At 35.9% G+C, this 21,006-nt stretch overlaps 1 protein-coding gene across 1 annotated transcript in view; it reads left to right on the plus strand.

Annotated features, from left to right (window-relative positions):
• Positions 1 to 21,006, plus strand: part of SPATA16 (spermatogenesis associated 16) — a 225,436-nt gene that overhangs the window by 12,235 nt on the left and 192,195 nt on the right. The window contains 1 exon segment of the mRNA XM_025869549.2: positions 12,607 to 13,239. Coding sequence (XP_025725334.2) covers positions 12,628 to 13,239 — 612 coding nt within the window. The 5' untranslated portion in view covers positions 12,607 to 12,627.

The raw sequence follows: 21,006 nt of genomic DNA on the forward strand, positions 1-21,006 counted from the left end.
CACTATATTTAACAACTATCCTTTGTAAAGCCCTTATTATGTGCCAGATGATGCATTAGAGCCTAACACATGTTGTTTTGTTAATACTTCAATCGTCCCTATAAGGAATGAATTCATCTTCATGTTTTAAGGATTAAGAAACAAAGATCCATCAAAGTTAAGTGGTCTCTTCAGCAAGAAATAGAGTTAGGATTTGAACCCATATCTCTTCAAGTCCAAAAGGCGTGTTCTGTCCTCTATGCTACTTTAATTCTTTTTTTTTAAGATTTTTATTTATTTATTTGTCAGAGAGAGAGAGAGCACAAGCAGGGGGAGCAGTAGAGGGAGAGGGAGAAGCAGGCTCCTCACTGAGCAAAGAGCCCGATGTGGGACTCGATGTGGGATCATGACCTGAGCCGAAGGCAGACGCTTAATGACTGAGCCACCCAGGCGTCCCTATGATACTTTAATTCTTAAGCTTGGAACACCCTCCCACGAAAGTCAGAGAGCAGCTCTGATCTCTTGCTCCCAAGCTTCCATGAAGCACAATCCATTTTATTCATCTTTGTAATCCCCCAGGTATTAGCCCAGTATTTTCACCCTGTAGGAACTCAACAAGTGCTTTTTTTCTAAATGGATGACTGAATGTCTACCAGTACTTCATCTTTATAAACTTAGTTTTGGGGAAGGTGAGTGTATAGACCTGAAAATGTTTCTTGGGCCTCAACAGCTAATACAGCCTCTGTCTTCCTGGCAGTCTGCTTCATCAGTGCCAACTCAGGTACCAGTTTTACCTCAGCAAAAGAAAGCATACAAATGCATTGGCCCGGGGCCAGCCTGGTCACCAGACCACTATGTCAGACTCCCCTGGAATAGACTGACCATGAGCATGCTTAGGGCACCAGCCAAATAGCATTACCCAAAATTGGTTTTCTGGAAAAATTTGGTCTAGCATTTAATATTTCAAAAAAGCAATTATCATAATAATATCTGAACATTGTTGAAGATCTAAAAATTTTATTTTATAGTTTGGTATTGTTTTTACTAATACTTTTAATTATTTATGTATTTGTCTTACTAATACTTTTTTTAAAAGATTTTATTTATTTATTTGTCAGAGAAGGAGAGAGAGAGCACAAGCAGGGGAAGCGGCAGGCAGAGGGAGAAGCAGGCTCCCCGCTGAGCAGGGAGCCTGATGCAGGACTCTATCCCAGGACCCTGGGATCATGACCTGAGTAGAAGGCAGACACTTAACCGACTGAGCCACCCAGGCATCCCATTTTATTAACACTTTTAATTTCAGGTGGTAGGAGGATGAAGTGGGAGAGTCAGGAGGTGGTGCATCTACAGTAACCATATTAATGCTTTGGACCTCTTGTATTTCTACTATAGCCCTTCTCTGCTTGTTAAATATGCAGATACCTGTGTATCTACCCCAGACCTAGTAAATCAAATCTGTGGGTCCTGGAACCTAAGAGGCCTCAGAGGATTCTGGTAAATACTAATAGGATCTCCACTGAATCATAAACTCTTTGAGTAGAGGTGATCTCTGGTTCAACATTGCATCCCATGCTGACACAGATTATGACAGAGAGTAGATGCTTCATCAATCATGAATGAATAATTGAATGAATTAATGAATTCGTAAAAGGTAGATTTCTTTAAAGTCACTACTGTTTAATCTACCCTTATCTTGCCTACTTAATGCAATGAGTTTTTATTTCCAACTAATGAAGATGCTATGTTCTTAACAAATAAATGTCAATTACATTTAAAGTAATGTGGATGTGATAGAAATCTAGAACCAGAGCCTACAGACCAACTTCAAGTGTTACTGTTGCCACCAAATGGGGATGTGTCCTCTCTGGCCCTTATCTTCAAAATGAAGGAATTGGAGTAGGTGTGCCCTGTGATTCCCTTCCATTGCTCAAAATTCAGTTTTCATATTTTAAAATGTTTTAAAATAAAGCAGTCTCTATTATTTAAATGTTTTTGTACACTTTTACTTAATTTGTATTTCTTGAAAGCACAGGTTTTACTTTTTTTAAAAAATGAGGATATATAAAGTCAAGAAACAGTATTTAAGAAAAAGGCTAAACATGGTTTTATCGATACTTTAGTGTTGGTCAACCCTCTGTCTAAGCATTATAGTAATACTGTAAATTGGGAAAAGAAAAATCACCATTTTGCAATCATCATCATTAAGACTGGTCAGTCAAAAATCATCAGTGGATGCCAAATTGGGAGAGAGAAGTTTGATGAGGAGGAGAATGATTGCATGGTCTCAAAGTGTCTCCCCAGAGGCTGCTTTTAAGTTGCCATAGGGAAATCTAACATCTTGACCAGGTGATTAAAACAGACATCACCAAAGAAAAGCAAGTGAACTTTGTGTGCCTTCAAATGTGATACCTAGAGAAAGACACAACATCATTCTGTAGTATTCTGACTAAGTATGCTTAACCTGAATCTAATCATGTAGAAATATCAGACAAACCCCAATTGAGGTAGATTCTATAATCTGTTCAAAAATGCCAGTGCCATGGAAGACAAAAATAGGCTGGGGAACTGTTCCAGAGCAAAAGAAACTGAAGAGACATTACAACTATATGCAATACGTATCTTAGACTGAATCTTATACTGGAGGAAAAAATACTAAAAGGACATTATCAAGACAACTGACAAAATTGGAATCAGGACTGTAGATTAGACAACAGTATTGTATCAGTGTTAAAGTCACTGAATTTGATAAATATATTGTGTTACATAAGATAAATATTACTTATCATAAGAAATGTGCACTGAAGTAATAAGGGGTAATGAAGCATGATGTACACAACCTACTCACAGATGACTCCAAAAGAATAACTAATAAACGTATATATGTGTGTGTGTATCTGTCTATACCTCTCTACACTACTCTAAACACACAAACACACATACATTAGGGAGAGAATTACGAATGTAGCCAAAATGTTTAAAATTGTTGGCAAATATGGATAAAGGGCAATTGAGAGTTCTCAATATTATTCTTACAACTTTTCCATAAGTACAAAATTATTTCCAATACAAAGTTGGGTTTGTTTTGTTTTGCTTTGCTTTTTTAAGATATATTTCCCACTTCTAGGTAGATTTAACTTTAAAATATGCTTGAGAACAATTAAGTAACTTAAAGTGTAGATCAAAAGATAAGAAATCTTCATGGTTACTGTTTAATTTTGTGACTCTGTAAACAAAGCCCTGAAGTATCCAATATATGTTTTTTCATTTGGAAATGCAACTGTGACAATTCGCTTTGTGTAGTGGTAGGAGGCGTGAGGTGAGGTAGAAAGAATTCTGAGAGCTGCAAGATATGGTTTATAGGCACTGATTTGCTGTGTGGCCATGAGCAGGTCATTTCACCTGCCCAAGATTCCATTTCTTCATCAGCAAAATAAGATTAGATTTGAATATATTAAAAGGCTTTCCTCCTACAATTCTGAGTTATAGTTTAAGAAATAAAATGTGAAAACCTAAAAATTAAAAACTGACCAACAGAATTAAAGAGGTGACCAAAGTTAAAGGGAAAAGAATTTCTTTACACATCTAAATAGCCTCAGCCTTGTAAGTAAATAGAAACTTAGATCACTATTATAAAAGAACAGAGCAACGTTTGCAAAGAAACAGAACAAAATTCGAACGGTCTCTCAGGATGTCCATGAATTTGGCAGTATGATTGCATTTATGTTTCAAAAAGAAATGTGGCTGAGGTGCCTGCCTGGCTCAGTTGGAAGAGCATGTGACTCTTGATCTGAGGTCTTGAGTTTGAGCCCCACATTGGGTGCAGAGATTACTAAAAAACAAATAAACTTTTAAAAAATGTTGCCAAAGGTCTGTGAGGTACACCAAAATTTTTTTTTTAAGATTTTATTTATTTATTTGACAGAGAGAGACACAGCGAGAGAGGGAACACAAGCAGGGGGAGTGGGAGAAGGAGAAGCAGGCTTCCCGCCGAGCAGGGAGCCCGATGTGGGGCTCGATCCCAGGACCCTGAGGTCATGACCTGAGCCAAAGGCAGTCGCTTAACCAACTGAGCCACCCAGGCCCCCCCGAGGTATACCAAAATATTACTTCCCCTGCCTTTATATTCCTGCCACAGCAAATGAATTATTATTTCTACAAACAAATTAGATTAAAGAATTTAGAGAAGTATAGACATGTCTTCATGGACTGCACTTGTAAAGATAGCAAGTTGTATCATTATCACTTTACCAAAAAAGCCTTATTTTTCTAATGCTTTTGGTTCTGTATGAGCCATACTTTATGTCAACAAAGAATCAGAAAATAATTATTTATTCCCTAACAATGATTAAACTAAAAGAGACTAGAAGAAGAGTTGGTGTGTCATAAATATTGTTGACTTAAAGTAGCAAACAATAAAAATTTTAGGAAAGGAAAGAAAAGAAAAAAGGGAAGGGAAGGAAAGGAAAGGGAAGAAAAGAAAGTAAGAGAAAAGAAAAGAAAAGAATCAGGATGCCACAGTGCCTGGAAAAGCATTCAATGGTGAAGTCCATTTGTAAAAAGCTGCCTTCTATTTAGGTGACTTTCAGCTAAACTGTCTAAGCTTTTGTAATGTGGTGCAGCAATTGGGAAAAAAAAGATAATTTTGAATTCTTCATTAAATGTGCAATAAGATACAATCTTCCATTTGTTCAATCAACAAATATTTATTATGTACGTATTGTATGTCAAGCACATTCTGAATATGTAGCAATGAACTAGGTATACAAGATGCATTCTCTCACAGAGTTTATATGCTAGTAGAGGAAGACAGATACTCCTGAAACGTATGTAAGTAAACATCACTGTGATAAATGATATGGAGAGATTAGAAATAGATATATGACTGGGGGTGGGTGGTTACTTTAATTCATCAGAGAAGGTTTCTTTGGGAACAGACATTTCAGCTTTGATCTGAGTAACATGAAACACAATGAAGGAAATATTCCAGTGCAACTAGTACAAAGGCTCCGAGATGGGAATGTACTTGCTAAATTAGCAGAACAGAATGAAAGCAAGGTGGTTGGAACATAGTAGAAAATGGAGGAAAGTTGCAATGAATTTTCAGAGGGAGCAGAAGCATAAGGGATGTGTATTCTATTCTAGGTGTTATGGGTAGCCCTTGAAAGGTTTTAAGCGGAAAAGTGGATCTGATTTTCATTTAAAAGGATGATTTGGACTGCTGTTATATGAGGAAGAAATTGTAATATTGTAGACAGGAGATCTTGGGGCCTGGAGGAAGTTATTGTCATGGATATGCAAAGAGGTGGAACTTTGAAAGAAAGAGTCCACAGGACCTAATGATGGATTGGAGGATGGGGGGGTAAGTGAAAGAAAGGAGTCAAAGACAGCTTGTAAAGTTCTGTCCAACCAGATAGATCGGGGGTGGGGGGGTGGCGCATATACTGGAATGGGGAAGACTAGAAGGGGCTATTTGAGGGAATGAAAATGCAGAGATTTGTTTTGGCCTTAATTTTAAGATGCAAATTAGACAATTCAAGTAGAGATGTCACATAGACATTTGGGTCTACAATTTTAAAATTCAGGGAGTCTGTAAGGGCTAGAGTTGTAATGCTAGGAGTTAAGAGCATTTGATGGAATTTGAAGCTATAAGACTGGACAAATCACCTAAGGAGAGAATGTAGTTGGAGAAAACAAGTGGCTCCAGCTCTCAGGTGGAATATAAGAGGAAGAGCCAACCCAGAAGACTGAGAATAAGTGGCCAGTAAAATAATAAGAAAATAGAAAGAGCATGGTGTCATAGAAGATGAGAAAAACGTGTGCTGAGAGAGTGTCACCTGTGAAGAGTGCTGCTGGGAGGTCTGGCAGATGAGGGCCTAGAGTCAGCACCAGGAAAGTCATGGAGGACCAGTACAAGAGCCACCTTTTTAAAGTTTTTTCTTTTTTTTTTCTTTTTTTTTTATTTGAATATAGTTGACACATAATGCTACATTAGTTTTAGGTGTACAACATAGTGATTCAACTTCTCTGTATGTTATGCTCTGCTTGCCACAGTGTAGCTACCATCTGTCACCATACAAAACTATTACAATATCACTGACCATATTCCCTATTATTTCTTTGTACAAGAGCGATCTTAATGGAATGGTAGGGACTGAAGCCTGAAGAGAGTGGCTTGGGAAGAGACTATGTGATGAAAAAACAGATGCAGAGAATATAAAAAATTATCTTCAGTCATTTTGCAGTGAATGGGAGAAGCAACAGGGGTTAGTGGCAGGAAGATGTGGAAGCAAGGGAATTTGCTTGTTTGTTTTTCTTAAAAGTATTGCTACATTAGTGTGCATATCAACAGGATTAAGCAAGAAAGGAAGAGGGGATATGGAAAGGTGATAATTGCAAGAGCACAGTCATTGAGAGGATGGAGACATGGGATCCAGACAAAAGATTTTAGCTTTTGAAAAAGCAAAGGGATTTCCAGGGATGCTGTTTGTATAATTACCTCACCTCTTCTCTTAATTTATGTTCCATCACATAAATTTTCTCATTTGATTCTCACATAATTCTCGCATATCCAATCATTCCCATTTCCAGAGGAGGAAAATAAAGTTTAGAGAAGTTGGATAATTTCTCCCAGAACACTCAGTTAATAGACAATAAATCTAGAACTCAAACTTTCTTGCAACTCCAATATGAATGCTCTTTCTACTACATAATACCTTGATGAAACCACCTTTCTAAAACTTTCTCCAATGCAACGTGGCAGATATTCACAGTGTATCACATACAAAGAAGGACATTGCTTTAATGCCATTATTCCGATTTGGTGACTTAGTGATTAGTAAATTGTTTGGTAATTTCAAGTTTGAAATTCCTGGAATCTGCTCATGTGGAAGTTTAATGTCCAATGTCCACATCATTGTTTTCTGAATTGAATGACTGCTAGAATATAACAAGGCCACACTTATACTTGCAACTAACTAGCTAATGAACTAAATCTAAAATCTAATGCTTTTCTCAACAAAAATTTGGTTCAGATACTTGCTAACCAGAAATTGCCAATTCATTTTGTTACCATTTTAAATGGAGTTCTAGGCAATAAAAAGGCAATAAAGTTAAATGCCTGGTTATTAAACTAAAAAAAAAAGTAGGGGAAATACAAATTCCAATCGAATGATGGTGCAGTGCAGAGGAATTTATAATCCTATCATTCAAAAGGTATGGAATTTGACATTGGATGTCCTGGGTTCAAGTCTTAGATAGGGTAAACTCTCTTGGCTATCTCTTTCAAGTTGCTCAATCTTTTGGTTTCCTCATTAGTAAAATGAAGGCAGTAATGCTATGCAAAAGAGTTGTGAGAAGCATAGGATAATCCGGTGACATAACTTGGTAAACTTGGAGTACCTGTTGGCTGCTATTATTATTTATATAGTACTACATAGTGTGTTTTATTTCGTATTTCTTAACAAGCTTTGTGAGCCAAATTTACTCTCCCTTCTGATAATGATGAACTATTCCTTATGGGGTACTTGGATAAAAAAGAAAATTGCCTGCAGAGGTACACCTTTCAGTCTGCCTATTCTAAAAAGCAAATCTCTTGAAACTGTCTCAGTCACATTTTCCCACAGAAGCATGTCCATTATTGCTACCATAGTACTCACTTCAGCCACCCACTCATTTGAATGACAAATGTGCATTGAGGGCCTGTTATATTCCAGGCTCTGAAGGAACTAGACATAGGCTAGTAAAAGGATTGTGACACATTTCCACTTCTCCAGTAGTTCACAGTGTAGTAAGAGAGTGTCACCTCTGTATAAATTTGTTTATCTATACATCTCTCCTCCCCATACTCCACCTCTATCTCCAGCTATGAGCTCTAGAATGCCAAGACCCTGTCTTGGTCATCTTTAGTTTCCTTTATATTACTTATTACAATTTGTTGCTCATAGTAGGTGTTTAATAAATAATTATTGAATTGAAGAAATATTTTTAATGTATTTTTAAAAATACCAAGGTGTACTAGTGGACTAACACGCAAGATGGTTTTTCTCATAATGTTTCTCTGGTTACATTTAACAGCAAGTTAAAATTAGATCCTTTTCTTTTTTTTTTAAGAAAGAAAACCATAGCAACTGTGATGTTGAATGTTTCAGAGAGCACATTTTTAAGGATTTTCTTTTTCTGAATTGCCTATGTTTGAGGTGCCTATTTTAATCGAAATTCTAATAAATAATTTGTAGTACTAATAGCCATATAAACCACTGATTGTATTGGTGAAGCAATGGAAACTAACACATAGAACAGAATGCTTGATAAAATGCTTGAAGAAAAAAATTAATGTGTTGAAAATTCACTGGATATATTTAAATGGTTACTCCCTGGAAATGGTTGAACATTAACCTCTCTTTGTTTCTTATACCTGTATTTAGTATAAAACCTTGGAAATTGTTCTAATGTTTCATATAAATATTTGCCAGAGATCTTTTTTTTTTAAGGCATGTCTCTATGAGGAAATCAATTTTACAATGCTGTCTTCTAAATTAAACAATGGGCATTTTTACAGAATGTTATCAGTGAATACTTCTTTGACATATATAATGATTGTCTAATAGTTTTCTCTAAAAGTATTTTTATTGAAGTAATGATTAAAGTATAACTTAGTGCCTCAGGAACACTGACTAATGTCATGTTAATCAACTTGACTATTAAAAACATGAAGAGGTTGATAGTTTAAATCTAGTTGGTACATGATTCACTCGAACTATCAAAGAAGAAAATGTACTTTATACAGGGCCAAATTTAAAATAAAATTTTTAAAAACTAGCAAAACATCTCAAAAACAACTTTTGCACAGTTACAGGCCATATCTTTATAAAAATCTAATTTTGTTTCTCTTAAAATGTGTAAATTAGCCTTTGACTCACAGCATCCATATTGATCAACATCTATTGAATGCTTACTCTGTGCAAAGCACCAAACTAATGTCAAGATAAGTAAAGCATATTTCTCCTTTAGGGAGCTTATTGGGAGAAATAAGTCATTCATGCATAACTGCAATGTAGAAAATAAGTGGTTTAAATACCATAGGTATTCTGAGGTGGGAGAGATGGATAACTTCTAGCTAGGTTTGGACAAGTAGAATGAGGTGGGAACAGTAAGATGGAGAACTCTTAGCAGGCCTAGAAACCAGTATCTTTTGGAAGTAACAAGAAGTTCAACTTGACTTCAGAGCAGTTTATAGAAGAAGTGCTAAATAAGTCTGGAAATATGCACTGGCCTAGGTGGTGAAAGGCCTTGAATTCCAGATTATTTGAGTGGAATTTTATAATTTTTTTAAAAAAGTTGTAAGGGAGCAGTTGCATAACCCTTCTGTAGATATGCAACAATTTTTATAAAGAACAGGCTCTAAATCTGAAGATGAAGTCACCTGATTTGTAACCAACATTGATAAATATTGATTGGGTTCAGCCATACTTTTTCAGCCTGCACATTTAGGCCGCTTTTAGACATTAGGATATTTATTCTGGGTTTTTAAGGGGGCCTGAATTGTTTCTTGTCTAAATTTGGAATAATTAATCTTCCAGGTGTTTGAAAACTAAACATCTGCCCTCAAACTTACTCCTTCTGAGTTCTCTGTGTACCATGTACACTTTTCCCTCCTTTATTATTGTTTCTTATACAAAACTCATGATTATGATTTCTATAAATAGTTTAAGGACTGATGCAGAAAATACTCAGATGCCTATTTCTTAAAAACAATAAAACCTTCCTTCTTGAAATGAAAAAGGACTTGGGAGGGAAGATTGGAGTGGGGAATTTGAAGGAAAAAATGGATAGAGGGAGGAAGAGAGAGCAGGGTGGGGCAGGGAGAGAAAGGGAGGGAGAGCAATTATCTTCTAGAAGAAATGGTCATAAAGATAAATTTATACATGTATATTTTTCTAGAAATGTGAAATAAATGCAGAAGAAATAGGTAATGCTGCTATAGATGCCAAAAATGTTACTAACTACAACCAACTATAGATATTCTGATACATTTTAATGATTGATTCTTGAAAGTGGAGAGTTTAGAAAAGATACCTGGGAGATACCATGAAAATTTTGGAGTAGATCCCAGCAATTCCTGTTTATATTTTGCAGTCTTTTGTAAGAATGAATATGAATCCTTAAGATCAAATATTTGGAGCTTTAAACTAGTTTCAACGGCCTCACATCTCTTTTGCTTCACAGATAGCATTATACCAAGAGGGGAACATAAATATAATTTCTATAGTATTTGTAAGAATCCATCTTTATTTGGAACTTAGCCACATTGTGTTTTATAAATTTTACTGAAAATTTCATAGAACATTTAAAAAACCATTTAGTGCATATGTGGGGTGTCAGAGTTGTGCTACTTCCATTTCTGCATCTCCTCTATTGAAAGAAATACTAGTATAGCTGTGTCTCCCTAGTGTCCATCCACCAGAGATCCTAATTCAAGGACCAAAGTTAACCTTTTCTCAACCCAAATCCTATATGGTATAAGAGCAAATATAAGCTAGAGTGATGGCTAAGACAGTTTTCCCCTCACCACTCTGACTAGCCACATCAGTGGTCCAAAAAAATGTATTAGATGCCAGCCATAATTCTAAGAGAAGAAAAGAAAACAGAGCCTTGCAAAAAGTAATGTTGTGTTGATGGGTCCTGTGATTCCCAGTCATGGTTATTTTCTTCAATATTGAGAATAATACAGACTGGCAAAAATTTTATTTTTTTTAGGTATTTTCCCCGATAGACATACAACTCTAATATGTCAGTATAAATCATTGGGAAAATATTCTAATATTAAACTTTTGCAAATTAACATCCAAGACTGCTATTATTGGAATTATTGAAACTTGATCTTTCCTATGAGATCTGGAACATCACAGTAGGGTTTTTGATATGTCCATGTTTGACCTAAGCCCTTTCTGGTGACACAAATGTACAATGGTAGAGGGAGAAAAGTGCCTCAAGGCTACAGCCATATATACAGTTTTGTTTCCTCCTTCATTTTCCCTAAGAATTACCAGGTCATGGGCACCTGGGTGGCTCAGTTGGTTAAGCGTCTGCCTTCGGCTCAGGTCATCACCCTGGAATCCCAGAATGGAGCCCCACATCAGGCTCCCTGCTCAGTGGGGAGTCTGCTTCTCCCTCTGCCTTTCACCCTGCTCGTGCTCTCTCACCCCTCTTGTGTGCTCTGGCTCTCACTCTCACTTTCTCAAATAAATAAATAAAATCTTAAAAAAAAAAAAAAGAATTACGGGGTCAAAATTCAGGATGTTTTAAAGGTTTTCTATAAGCAAACTGCTGTCTTTCAAACAAACAAGTAAACAACTTCAATAAAATCATAAGTTTTGAGAAGCTACTCAAGACTTTATCTTCAGTCCGGTACTGTCCTTGTGGTAGATGAGAAGAAGCAAGAAAGTTAGCTTTTATGTCATTGTTATCCTATTGTCATCCTCAGCCCTTCTTGCATTTTCTCTCTGTGTTCTGATGTAAATCTGCCATTAGCTGCAAAGAATAACACGCTAATAGAGGAAGAGAGTGGAGAAGGCTAGGAGTAGTGAGTGGAAGTCTTAGGGAGGAAATAGCAATCCAGGTTGTATTATACAGAGATTAGAAAAACTAATGACCAACAGCATGATATGGGTAAGTAACTTAACCTCTCTATCTATTAGTTTCTTTGGAAAATGTGGTTCTTATTCCTATATGCCCTACAGAGTTGTTTCTAGGACAAAAGCTGATGGGTAAAAGAGTCTTTAAAAAATAGGGACCAACCATACTACATAATTATTAAATCTTAGGACATTTTATATTTTGAAATTAATCTAGCATCAGAGATAGTATATAGTATGCCTTTGAATCAAAAGACCATTGGTTATTACATTTTTTGAACAGTAATGATTTAAGAAAATGTCTCATCGTTATGTAAGTACAGCATTGATACCATTGCTACAAAAATATTAATACAGTAGACTCAAGATGAATAAGTGGCTCCACATTAATGTGAGGTTGAAGGTCATGTTCTTCTGCTATCAAATCAGTTCTGAATAATAGTTATCTTTAAAGCTGTTTAAACTTGAGATTTTCATTACTAATAGAAGAAATAAATAGAGGAAACATTGTACTTACAACATTTCTAGAAGCTTTTCAAAGGAAGCAGCTGTGGTTTCTTTAGCCTCCCAAGTCTATTATGCAGGTTAGCAGTGTTTTATAATGAGTTCTAGACCACCTGCCTTTCCAAGGAAATTAATATTGAGATGGATTTTTTTGTCTTTTTTTGTCCTCAGTGCCTATGTATAAGGTTTTCCTATTCAGTGAGTTTGGACACCCCATAAAAATGTTCATTCAGTGTTGTTCAGCTATAGATTATTATTTGTAAAGACATTGTCTAAATGTGTTTTCAACAAATCCTTGGTGAGTTTTGAGATTGAAACATATACTTCTCTAGTAAAACTGTCGGCAGATAATGTACATAGAGTTTTACATTAAGGTAATAAATTCCCGTAATGAATAAAAAAAGTGTTTCAAATTAATTTGACTGTAGTTTTAAACCACTGGAACTTCAAAATGTTGTTTTAATTATTTTTCTTCTTCTCACCCTTACAGGAGTTTCAGGGGGGGGAATCAATGGATTCAGGAAGCAGTAGGAATTTGGAGACTACAGTGAATAGGGTCTGTCCTGATCAGCTTGTTCCAAAGATAAACACAAGCAAGAAAATGTCTACCTTAGCAAACCAACCAAGCATCCTGGAAATGTCACAAGAGGTTAAGAAAAGCTGTGGAGATAAACAGGTAGAAATCACAGTTGAAAGAATAAAAATGGTGAAGAGCATCAAAGAAAAACAAAGTAATGGTTTAGAGAAAGTGGCCTTTAAAAGGAAGGCAGAAAATGAAGAAAAGCCAGCTGGAAAGAAAGAGGCAAAGATAACAGAACTTGACAGCACATTGATCACCATGCCTCTGCCTCACATTCCCTTAAAAAACATCATGGATGTGGAGGTGAAGTTGGTCTACATCGATGAAGAGGATGTGAGCTATGAGTTTGTAGAGTCCATCATGTCCACTGGGATTCGACCAACGTGCCGAGCTGCTGAAATAGTAGACCCTTTGCATGTACCTAATTTCAGCTTTCTGCCTCAGATTGACAAATGGCTTCAGGTAGCCTTAAAGGATGCTAGCTCTTGCTACAGACAGAAGAAATACGCAGTGGCAGCCGGACAGTTCAGAACAGCATTGGAGGTACGGGATTAAAGAATATATAGATTGGTGAGAGGAAAGTGTGAAATGGAAAGTGTGATTACATTGAGCAGCTCTGATCATACTAATAAACAGTGATCATAGAGTGAAAATATTGAATGATATCAGGATTATACAATCGCCAGTTTATATAAAGCAAGTAAGATACACCTGCAAATTATATGTCTGTGTGCACCTGACATATAGAAATCACCCCAAAAGCATACCTCATGCTTTTTCTCTGTTAACAAATGCTACAGTGAATGGTAACATATAAAAATGTGGTTGGTTTTGTAATTTAGGTGTATACCTATAAAAGCCATAAAGTTTTAGTACAGTGGTTGGGGGTAGAATGTAGATTCTCTCTCTATAATGAGTATATGAATTTTCCCCTTCTGATATGTAATGTTCATAATTAAATGCAACCATCTTTACTGTTTAGCATGGGCTGATAATTTGTGCCTGATATTTATTGAAAACAAAATAACACCATTTTACTTTATCATCAAACTTCACTTTCCTTCCCATCGTAGTGAGCTTTATAAATAATTATTTTTCTCTCTGCAAGCAGGTAAATTGGTCAGTATTGTTTATGACATAAAGAAATAGCCCATGGACTAAAATAAACTTGGGAATCACCACTAAAACATAAAATAGGTAGTGGGAAAAATTGTTCCATCTTATGACTCACTGAATCTATAAAAGGACCAAAGTGGGTCACTAAAAGTCATACTGACCTGACAATATTGGTTACTGCATATTTCATTAATTACAAAAAAACTTTTCTTCAATGCTTTCTATATGTGCTTGGTGGTTCCTGGAGAAAGAAAAACATGAGTTAGAATGTGGTCCTTTCCCCCTAACAATCTGGTGAGGGAGGCAAACCAGTAAACAGTTAAATAGAGATAGCGTAAAGGCGTAATGGATCCACCATGAGACAGAGGCATGAGCAGGAGTTAAGTGTGAGATATTTGTAGTAGAGATTTAAAGAGTAAAGTATTATTTCCACTGTTACTTGAAAGTTAAAATTACTATATCCACAATGAATTATTAATGGATAATGCCAGACAATGGTGTCCCTAAATATTTAAAAAAAAACTCGAAACACAGAAAAGGAGACACAAAGAGATATGAAGTGATGAAGTAGTGCACAAATGGATGCATCTATAAATACTTCTGTCCTCACAAAGGGTTGTCTATGCAAAGAAGGGAAGAGTGATGCATTATGTAAACTTGTGAGCTATGTAGAAAGTGCCAAAAAATTATCCACAAACCACTGAGAGTCCTATGCTGTCCTTTGAGCTAAAGACCAGAAGCCTCTGGCTGAGGAAAGAATGCTAAAGAAAGGCTCCAGGAAGAACTCCGAGATCTTCTACTAAGGCCATTTTCTGCTGAAAAAGTTTTTTAGGGTGGGGGACCAGGGTTAAAGGTATAATTTTAAAGATGAAGAAAAAATAATCATTTTGGAAATGAAAAAAAGAAAAGCATAAAATAAGAAAGGATATAAATTTCAAATTAAGTCTAGGTAGAAGCAAAAACTGTCTGTATTAACTGGAAGAAAATATCTGTTTTTTCCATAAAACCCAATGTTCAAAATTATAAAATTTGAGTCTGGTTTTAATAACCCCGAGATATTACTGTACTAGAAAATATTTTTGTTCTGACTCTCTCTTGTGTTCTGTCTCTCTCTCTTTTTCTCTCTCTCCCTCTTTCCTCCACCTCTCTCCACTCCTCCCCCACCCCCCAGCAAAGGTTTTTAGGAAAGTGTTGGATGCTGACACTAATTACTGGTAATTAACAAAGGTAATTATTTTGAGACCAAAACTTAGCTTAGACATCTGGCCTAGCTTTTGTCTAATTATCTTGGGAGTTAACTTTGAAATTTTACCTAGAATATCTCTGAATAAACCAGAGCTGCTGGGAATAGAAAAGATTTTTAACCTCTTTAATCCTTTCTTCTCATAAATTTAACTTTTTCAATACTGGCTGTTTATAGGTATTATTTAATGCATCTCTCGCTTTTCATTAGGTCCTAACATACCTTAAAGTGGGGTAGAATGGATGACAGAGACCAAGGCATAATGTTAAGGATCACACCTGAAAGACAGATGCATCAGTAAATATTTGAGTATATGTAAGCTAGGATTAGGTTTGGCTGCAAGTGACAGAAAAGCCAAAATAACAGTGTCTAAAGCAAGGGAGGATTTGTTTTTGTTTTTGTTTTTTTCCACATAAATGTAGGTAGTCAAATGCTGGTATGGTATGATCATCAGAGCTCCAGATTCTACTTTGTTCCTCAAGATGTGGCTTTGACGTCATGATCCAAAATGGCAGCTCCTATTGGTGTCTGAGCACAATTCACAGAGGCTGCACACACCATTCCCATTTTTTTTCCATTGACGCAAATTTAGTAATGTGGCCACACCACCCTACAAGAGAGGCTGAAAACTGTGGTCTTTATTCTGGATGGCCCTAATATTCAGGGGTTGTGTTAATAAGAAGAAGAGAATGGATATTGAAGGATAACTAGCAACTTTCCCATAGAGTGCTTATTACTTGGAAGTCCTCGTGAGGATATAGAATGCTTGCTAAATGGGTGGTACAAAGTCGGCTATAGTAGTTCACAGAACACTGGTTGTGGTTAAAGATAGAACCACAGAAAAGAAACAAAAAAACTGGGAAAAGGCTCTGAAGATTAATTGACATAACAATTTTCAATGTTTCTAATAACCCCATTAGAAATATTCTACTTAGATGTTAGTTTCCTTGTACTATTGACAAATTATTAGCTCCTTTTGTTTTCATAACATGGTCACTAACTAGACAGGTAAATTTATGCAAATATTTTAGAATGATTAAGATAAAATGGTAAGCAATGATTCAGAAGACAACAATTTAGCTTCCAAAAAGCAGTCAACTTCAATCTTTTAGGATTTCAGGACACAGGAAGCATTTATTTAAATGGGCTTGATGAAATAATTTATTTTTTATGCTTTACTTATACTATATAAAGTTGAACCAGTTATGGTTCAACTCTGTGAACAACTCATCCATTTTTGTTAAGTTTTATTAAAATTAGTCATTATTTGCTCTTGGGTTTGTATTCACATCAGAAGACATACCAATAGGGCAAAAGTTATAAGCTGAAGGTAAAAACACATTCATATTAAATCACATTTGTGTACACGGATCCTTAATTTTTAAAGGACAATTTTTTTTTCTAAAGTGATCAAAGACCGATGATAAAGCGCACAGGAAATCATTTTGATAAAACATAAATCTTTGCTTTATAGGCAGATTACTTAAAAGGTAAAGAAGGAAAACCTTTCACAATCTCTTATCAGGAGCAGACCAACAGTCCAAGAAAACTGTCCTTCTGGCAGATGAAAAATATTAAGTTCTAGTTTTTCTTAAGGATAAATACATTGATCATATCAAAGCTTATTTAAAAAACTTATAAATTTATTTAATTTTATCCAACTTGATCACACAGAAAATTACTTTCCCAAGGTTCCTTTTCCTTAATCTTTCTAAAACTTTTTTAGATTCAGACTTTTTCCTATTTTTTTCCTTCTTTTCTACCTCTCTTTAGGGTAAAATTACTCTTTTTCCTCAACAAAAATGCATCTCCATTCCTCACTGAAAACACACATCCTACTTTCCCTACCCTTATTATTTCTAGTAGTTTTAATTATATATTAGAATTTTTCACCCTTTAAAACTTTAATCTTAGTAAAAACTAAGTAAGCAATTGTGAACTGTTACATCAGCATTCTTCAGATTGGCAAATTTACATTTTATGATTTCTAGAGACATATGCTTCCTTAGAGTACAATTTATTCAATGTGGCATAAAATATGTTTACTGATAGATCCAAATATCTTTAGTTCCTTTGTAAAAAGGAAACCAAAAGAGGATAAACCTATGTTTAGTAATTAATGTTTCTATTTTGTCTTATTTGGAAATGATCTGGGTATTTAATGAATTTAACTTAACTCATCATTGAACGTTTAGCAAAATTTTCAGCTTTCAGGTTACTATAAAGATTTGGGGAAACTATTTGAAAAGTTCACCTAACAACTTTTTATCCTACCTGACATAGGAAAGATGTTAAAAGTTTGAAGCTGATGGCCAAGAAACAATTCTTGAGACATCTTTGGTGCACAAAGGTGGTTTCATTAAAGCATGGGGACAGGACCCGTGGGCAGAAAGAACTGCACTGGGGTCATGAGGAGTGGCCCATTATATACTTTCAAGTTGGGAGGGGGTTAGGGGTAGTATAAGCCTCCCAGGTATTTTTGGAAGTAGGGTTTCCAGGATCCTGAGGGGGCTAGCTATTGTTAGGAAAGGTCATTTATTACTGTTTAGTCATGAGACCCTTCAGATGTATGTTGGTGGGTCATCTATTGGGGGATGATCGCCAAGACATATATTGGGTGGGGGGGTGTAGAGATAAAGGAAGTTTCCAAAGGAATTTTTATATGTTAAGGTAGACTTACAGGATCCTGGGGGTTGGGCTAAGATTTCCTTTTGCCCTTAGCAAAGTATCAACATCCAGGCAGTTGAGTCCCTAGAGGAATGTCACTCTGCCTGTTTCAAGGTAGTAAGGAAATTTAATAATTTTTCTTTTGCCCTTGTTTCCCGCATCACTACCTACATGTATTTAATTTACTTGTTCTTAACAATTATGTTTAGATTACCCACAAAAATTTCATAAGACATTAGACAAAGTCAGTCATCCTAAGTTATTTTTTTGGCCAACACATTTTAATAGAGATAATAAGAACTTATTTAATTAGTAAACCCAGGTAGAATAAAAGTTTTATGTTTAATGCTAATAACACTAAAGATATGCCTTAAACTAACTTTTATGTACTAGAGATTATAACTCTAATAACTTTAATTTGCCTTAGATTAGCTTTTATTTACTAAAGATTAATCCTAGATCATGTGAACTTAAAAATCATTTGGGTTAAATTTTTATATTTCTGAGAGTTTTTGAATACCCAGTCCTTATAAGCGCTTGCTTTTAAACCAACTAAATAGAGCTCTTTTACAAATTAATTTTGACAATATCCATCCAGCGGTAGAAAAATATCACATATCTACAATACACATATATAGACATACATAAACACACAGACAGACATAGAGACCTTATAGTTTCACTTAAAAATTTTAACCATAAAACAGGCACAATAATGTAAAATTCATTAGTTATAAAAGAACAGTTGGAATAAATTAAGTTTATCTGCTCATATGGCTAAAGTTTTTTCTGCTAATATTTGTGGAGAAGACACTTAAAATTTGTATTTGTCCTTGACTAGTAAACTCATGGAAGCTGTGGAGCAGTTTATTAAAAAAAGAAGGAAGGAAGGAAGGAAGGAAGGAAGGAAGGAAGGAAGGAAGGAAGGGAGGGAGAGAGGAACTACCCCCCCCAATTTTTTTCCTCCAGTAAGAATTACCTCCCTGAAATTTTTACTTCAAGAGATGGCTCAGATAAGAGTTTCCATCTCAAAGGCACAGGGAAAGAATCTAAGTTCCTCCAAGAAGGACTTTGATTTCCTAAGGCCAATATGTACAAGTCTTTTGAGATAAATGGGGGAGATTTTAGGATTGGTTAAAAAGGAATAGATGAACCTTGAGCTGCCTCTGGAGCTGCATTTTTTAGTGCTGCAAAGATATGTGAGATAAGGACAGTTGTTCTCAATTCCTCAAAGAGTTGGCTCACAGCCTAAACGACACCAAGGGTTGATCGACCAATTTAACTACGCTATCTTTTTTAGTAAATTCTTTTTCAAAGCCTTCAGAAGGTTTTTTCTTTCTCTCTGGGTATAGAGTTTCATTTTGGCTTAGGGGAGGAAACCTAAAAATAAATTCTTATCAGGCTCTGCAATTGGGCCAATTTTTGACCACAGAGCTACTTTGTAGCTGTTAGCCAAGACAAACAGTAAATACTTCTGACAGTACTGAACAACCCCTTATACTTACAAGGTGTCCCCAAAGAAGGTGCAAAAGATATTTTAATTTCCTCTCTCTACCCAGTACTACAGACAGAGAGCTGGGAAAGCTGAATCTACTAAGAATTCTCACCCTTAGTTGGCTTCTGCCAGTTTTTCCAGGATCCCATCTGCAGGTTCTGACTGGGGTTTAAAATGGAGAGTGTAGCTCTGATATTTACTAGAATTTGGCAAGGTTATTCATTAAATTTAATTTTAGTTTCCTTTAGCTGTTTAAGGGAATAATGTAGCAGCTTACCAGGAAATGAGTGAGTCCCATCAATCTGGGGAGGGGTCCATATGGGGGCCTTCCTTGGAAGGTAGATATGGGAGCATATGAGTAGGTATTAAAGAATTTGTATAGGGCCTTTGAGGACAATCTGTTTTCCAGTGTCCCAGATGATTGCAATTGAGACATCAGTTTCTGGACCAATGTTTTGATGATGGATTTTTAGGAAGATATAATGGAAGAGACCTAGGTGTTGTTGAGATACATTTTGTGTCTTTAATTTTTCATTAGCCTTTTGTAACAAAACTTTCAATAAAGTTATTTTAGAGTCTTGAAGCCTTTTGGAAGCTTCTATATACCAATTAAGATAGGTATCCTGTTCTGTTTGATTTGTGAGGCCTAGCTTTTAAGTGTACTTCTTAAATAAACAATTTTATCTAAATAAGACCATGATGGTCATTGTAATTCTAGGTTGTTTTTAGTAAGATTGTGCCATTTTTATAGATATTTATAGCTTCTGTGTCCATAGTTCTTAGACATAAAATAAGCTGTATGCTAGAAGGTGGAACACTTAACTCTCTGGATTTTAAGGATCCCATTTTTTATCATTCACTCATTCATTCATTCATTCATTTTAGCTTAGCCTTTGGGTCTCTCAGAGCCAAATTAATGCCTGAAAAGGATGTGCTGCTGGGCTAAGAACTGTTTGATGTTTTACAGTATACCTCATTGCACAGAAATTTTCTTGAAGTTGGCAGATGACCCTAGTGTCAATCTAACCCATTCTGGATAACTAACTTATCCTTCCCATGGGAGTCTTTGAGTTACATAATGAGTGCTCTAACAGTATTTAAGTGTTTGACTCTTGCCCACCAATTTTTGTGGCTTTTTTAGTTTCTAAGATTCCCATTAGCAGTTAGCATTTACCTCATGTGTACATTACATACCAGCAAAAACCAACAAACTGGGGACTGGGGAAAGGATTGAACCAGGAAACTTCAACAAATGGAGACTAGTTTCATGTTGACTGGTTAAAGGTTATATTCCTGGAAGGCTGAAACTGCAATTAGCTTAGGTATTAAGTCGATCTGCTGACATGGGGCATAGCACAACTGATTCCATTTGGGGCCTGTTATCTCTTTTTTTAACAGATGGGACTATTATTCTTTTGTTACTAATGAAAAAACTAAGTGACAGGTTGAATAACTTGCTCGAGGGACAATAGTTAGAAGTGGTAGAACCAGAAGCTGAACCAGGGTGGTCTGGTTCCCCAGTTAACCACTATGCCTTTGCTACTCCAAGTTTGTTGGAAACACAGAATTTTGGATTGTGCCAGGAAAGCTATCCTTGTGCACACTGTAGTTTGAGGAGCATTGTACTCTGGTATGTCAACACTAAACGATTTGCCCTTCAGTTGAAACTTCAGTTTGCTTTTTTTTTCCTTAACTTAAAATGCTCTATGGTCAGGGCTCCTGAGTGGCTCAGTCAGTCAAGCGTCTGCCTTCAGCTCAGGTCATGATCCCAGGATCCTGGAATCGGCCC

This window comes from Callorhinus ursinus, unplaced genomic scaffold (genome assembly GCF_003265705.2).
Source record: "Callorhinus ursinus isolate GAN/ISIS: 27379988/994484 unplaced genomic scaffold, GSC_fseal_2.0 scaffold1, whole genome shotgun sequence".
Classification (NCBI taxonomy): domain Eukaryota; kingdom Metazoa; phylum Chordata; class Mammalia; order Carnivora; family Otariidae; genus Callorhinus; species Callorhinus ursinus.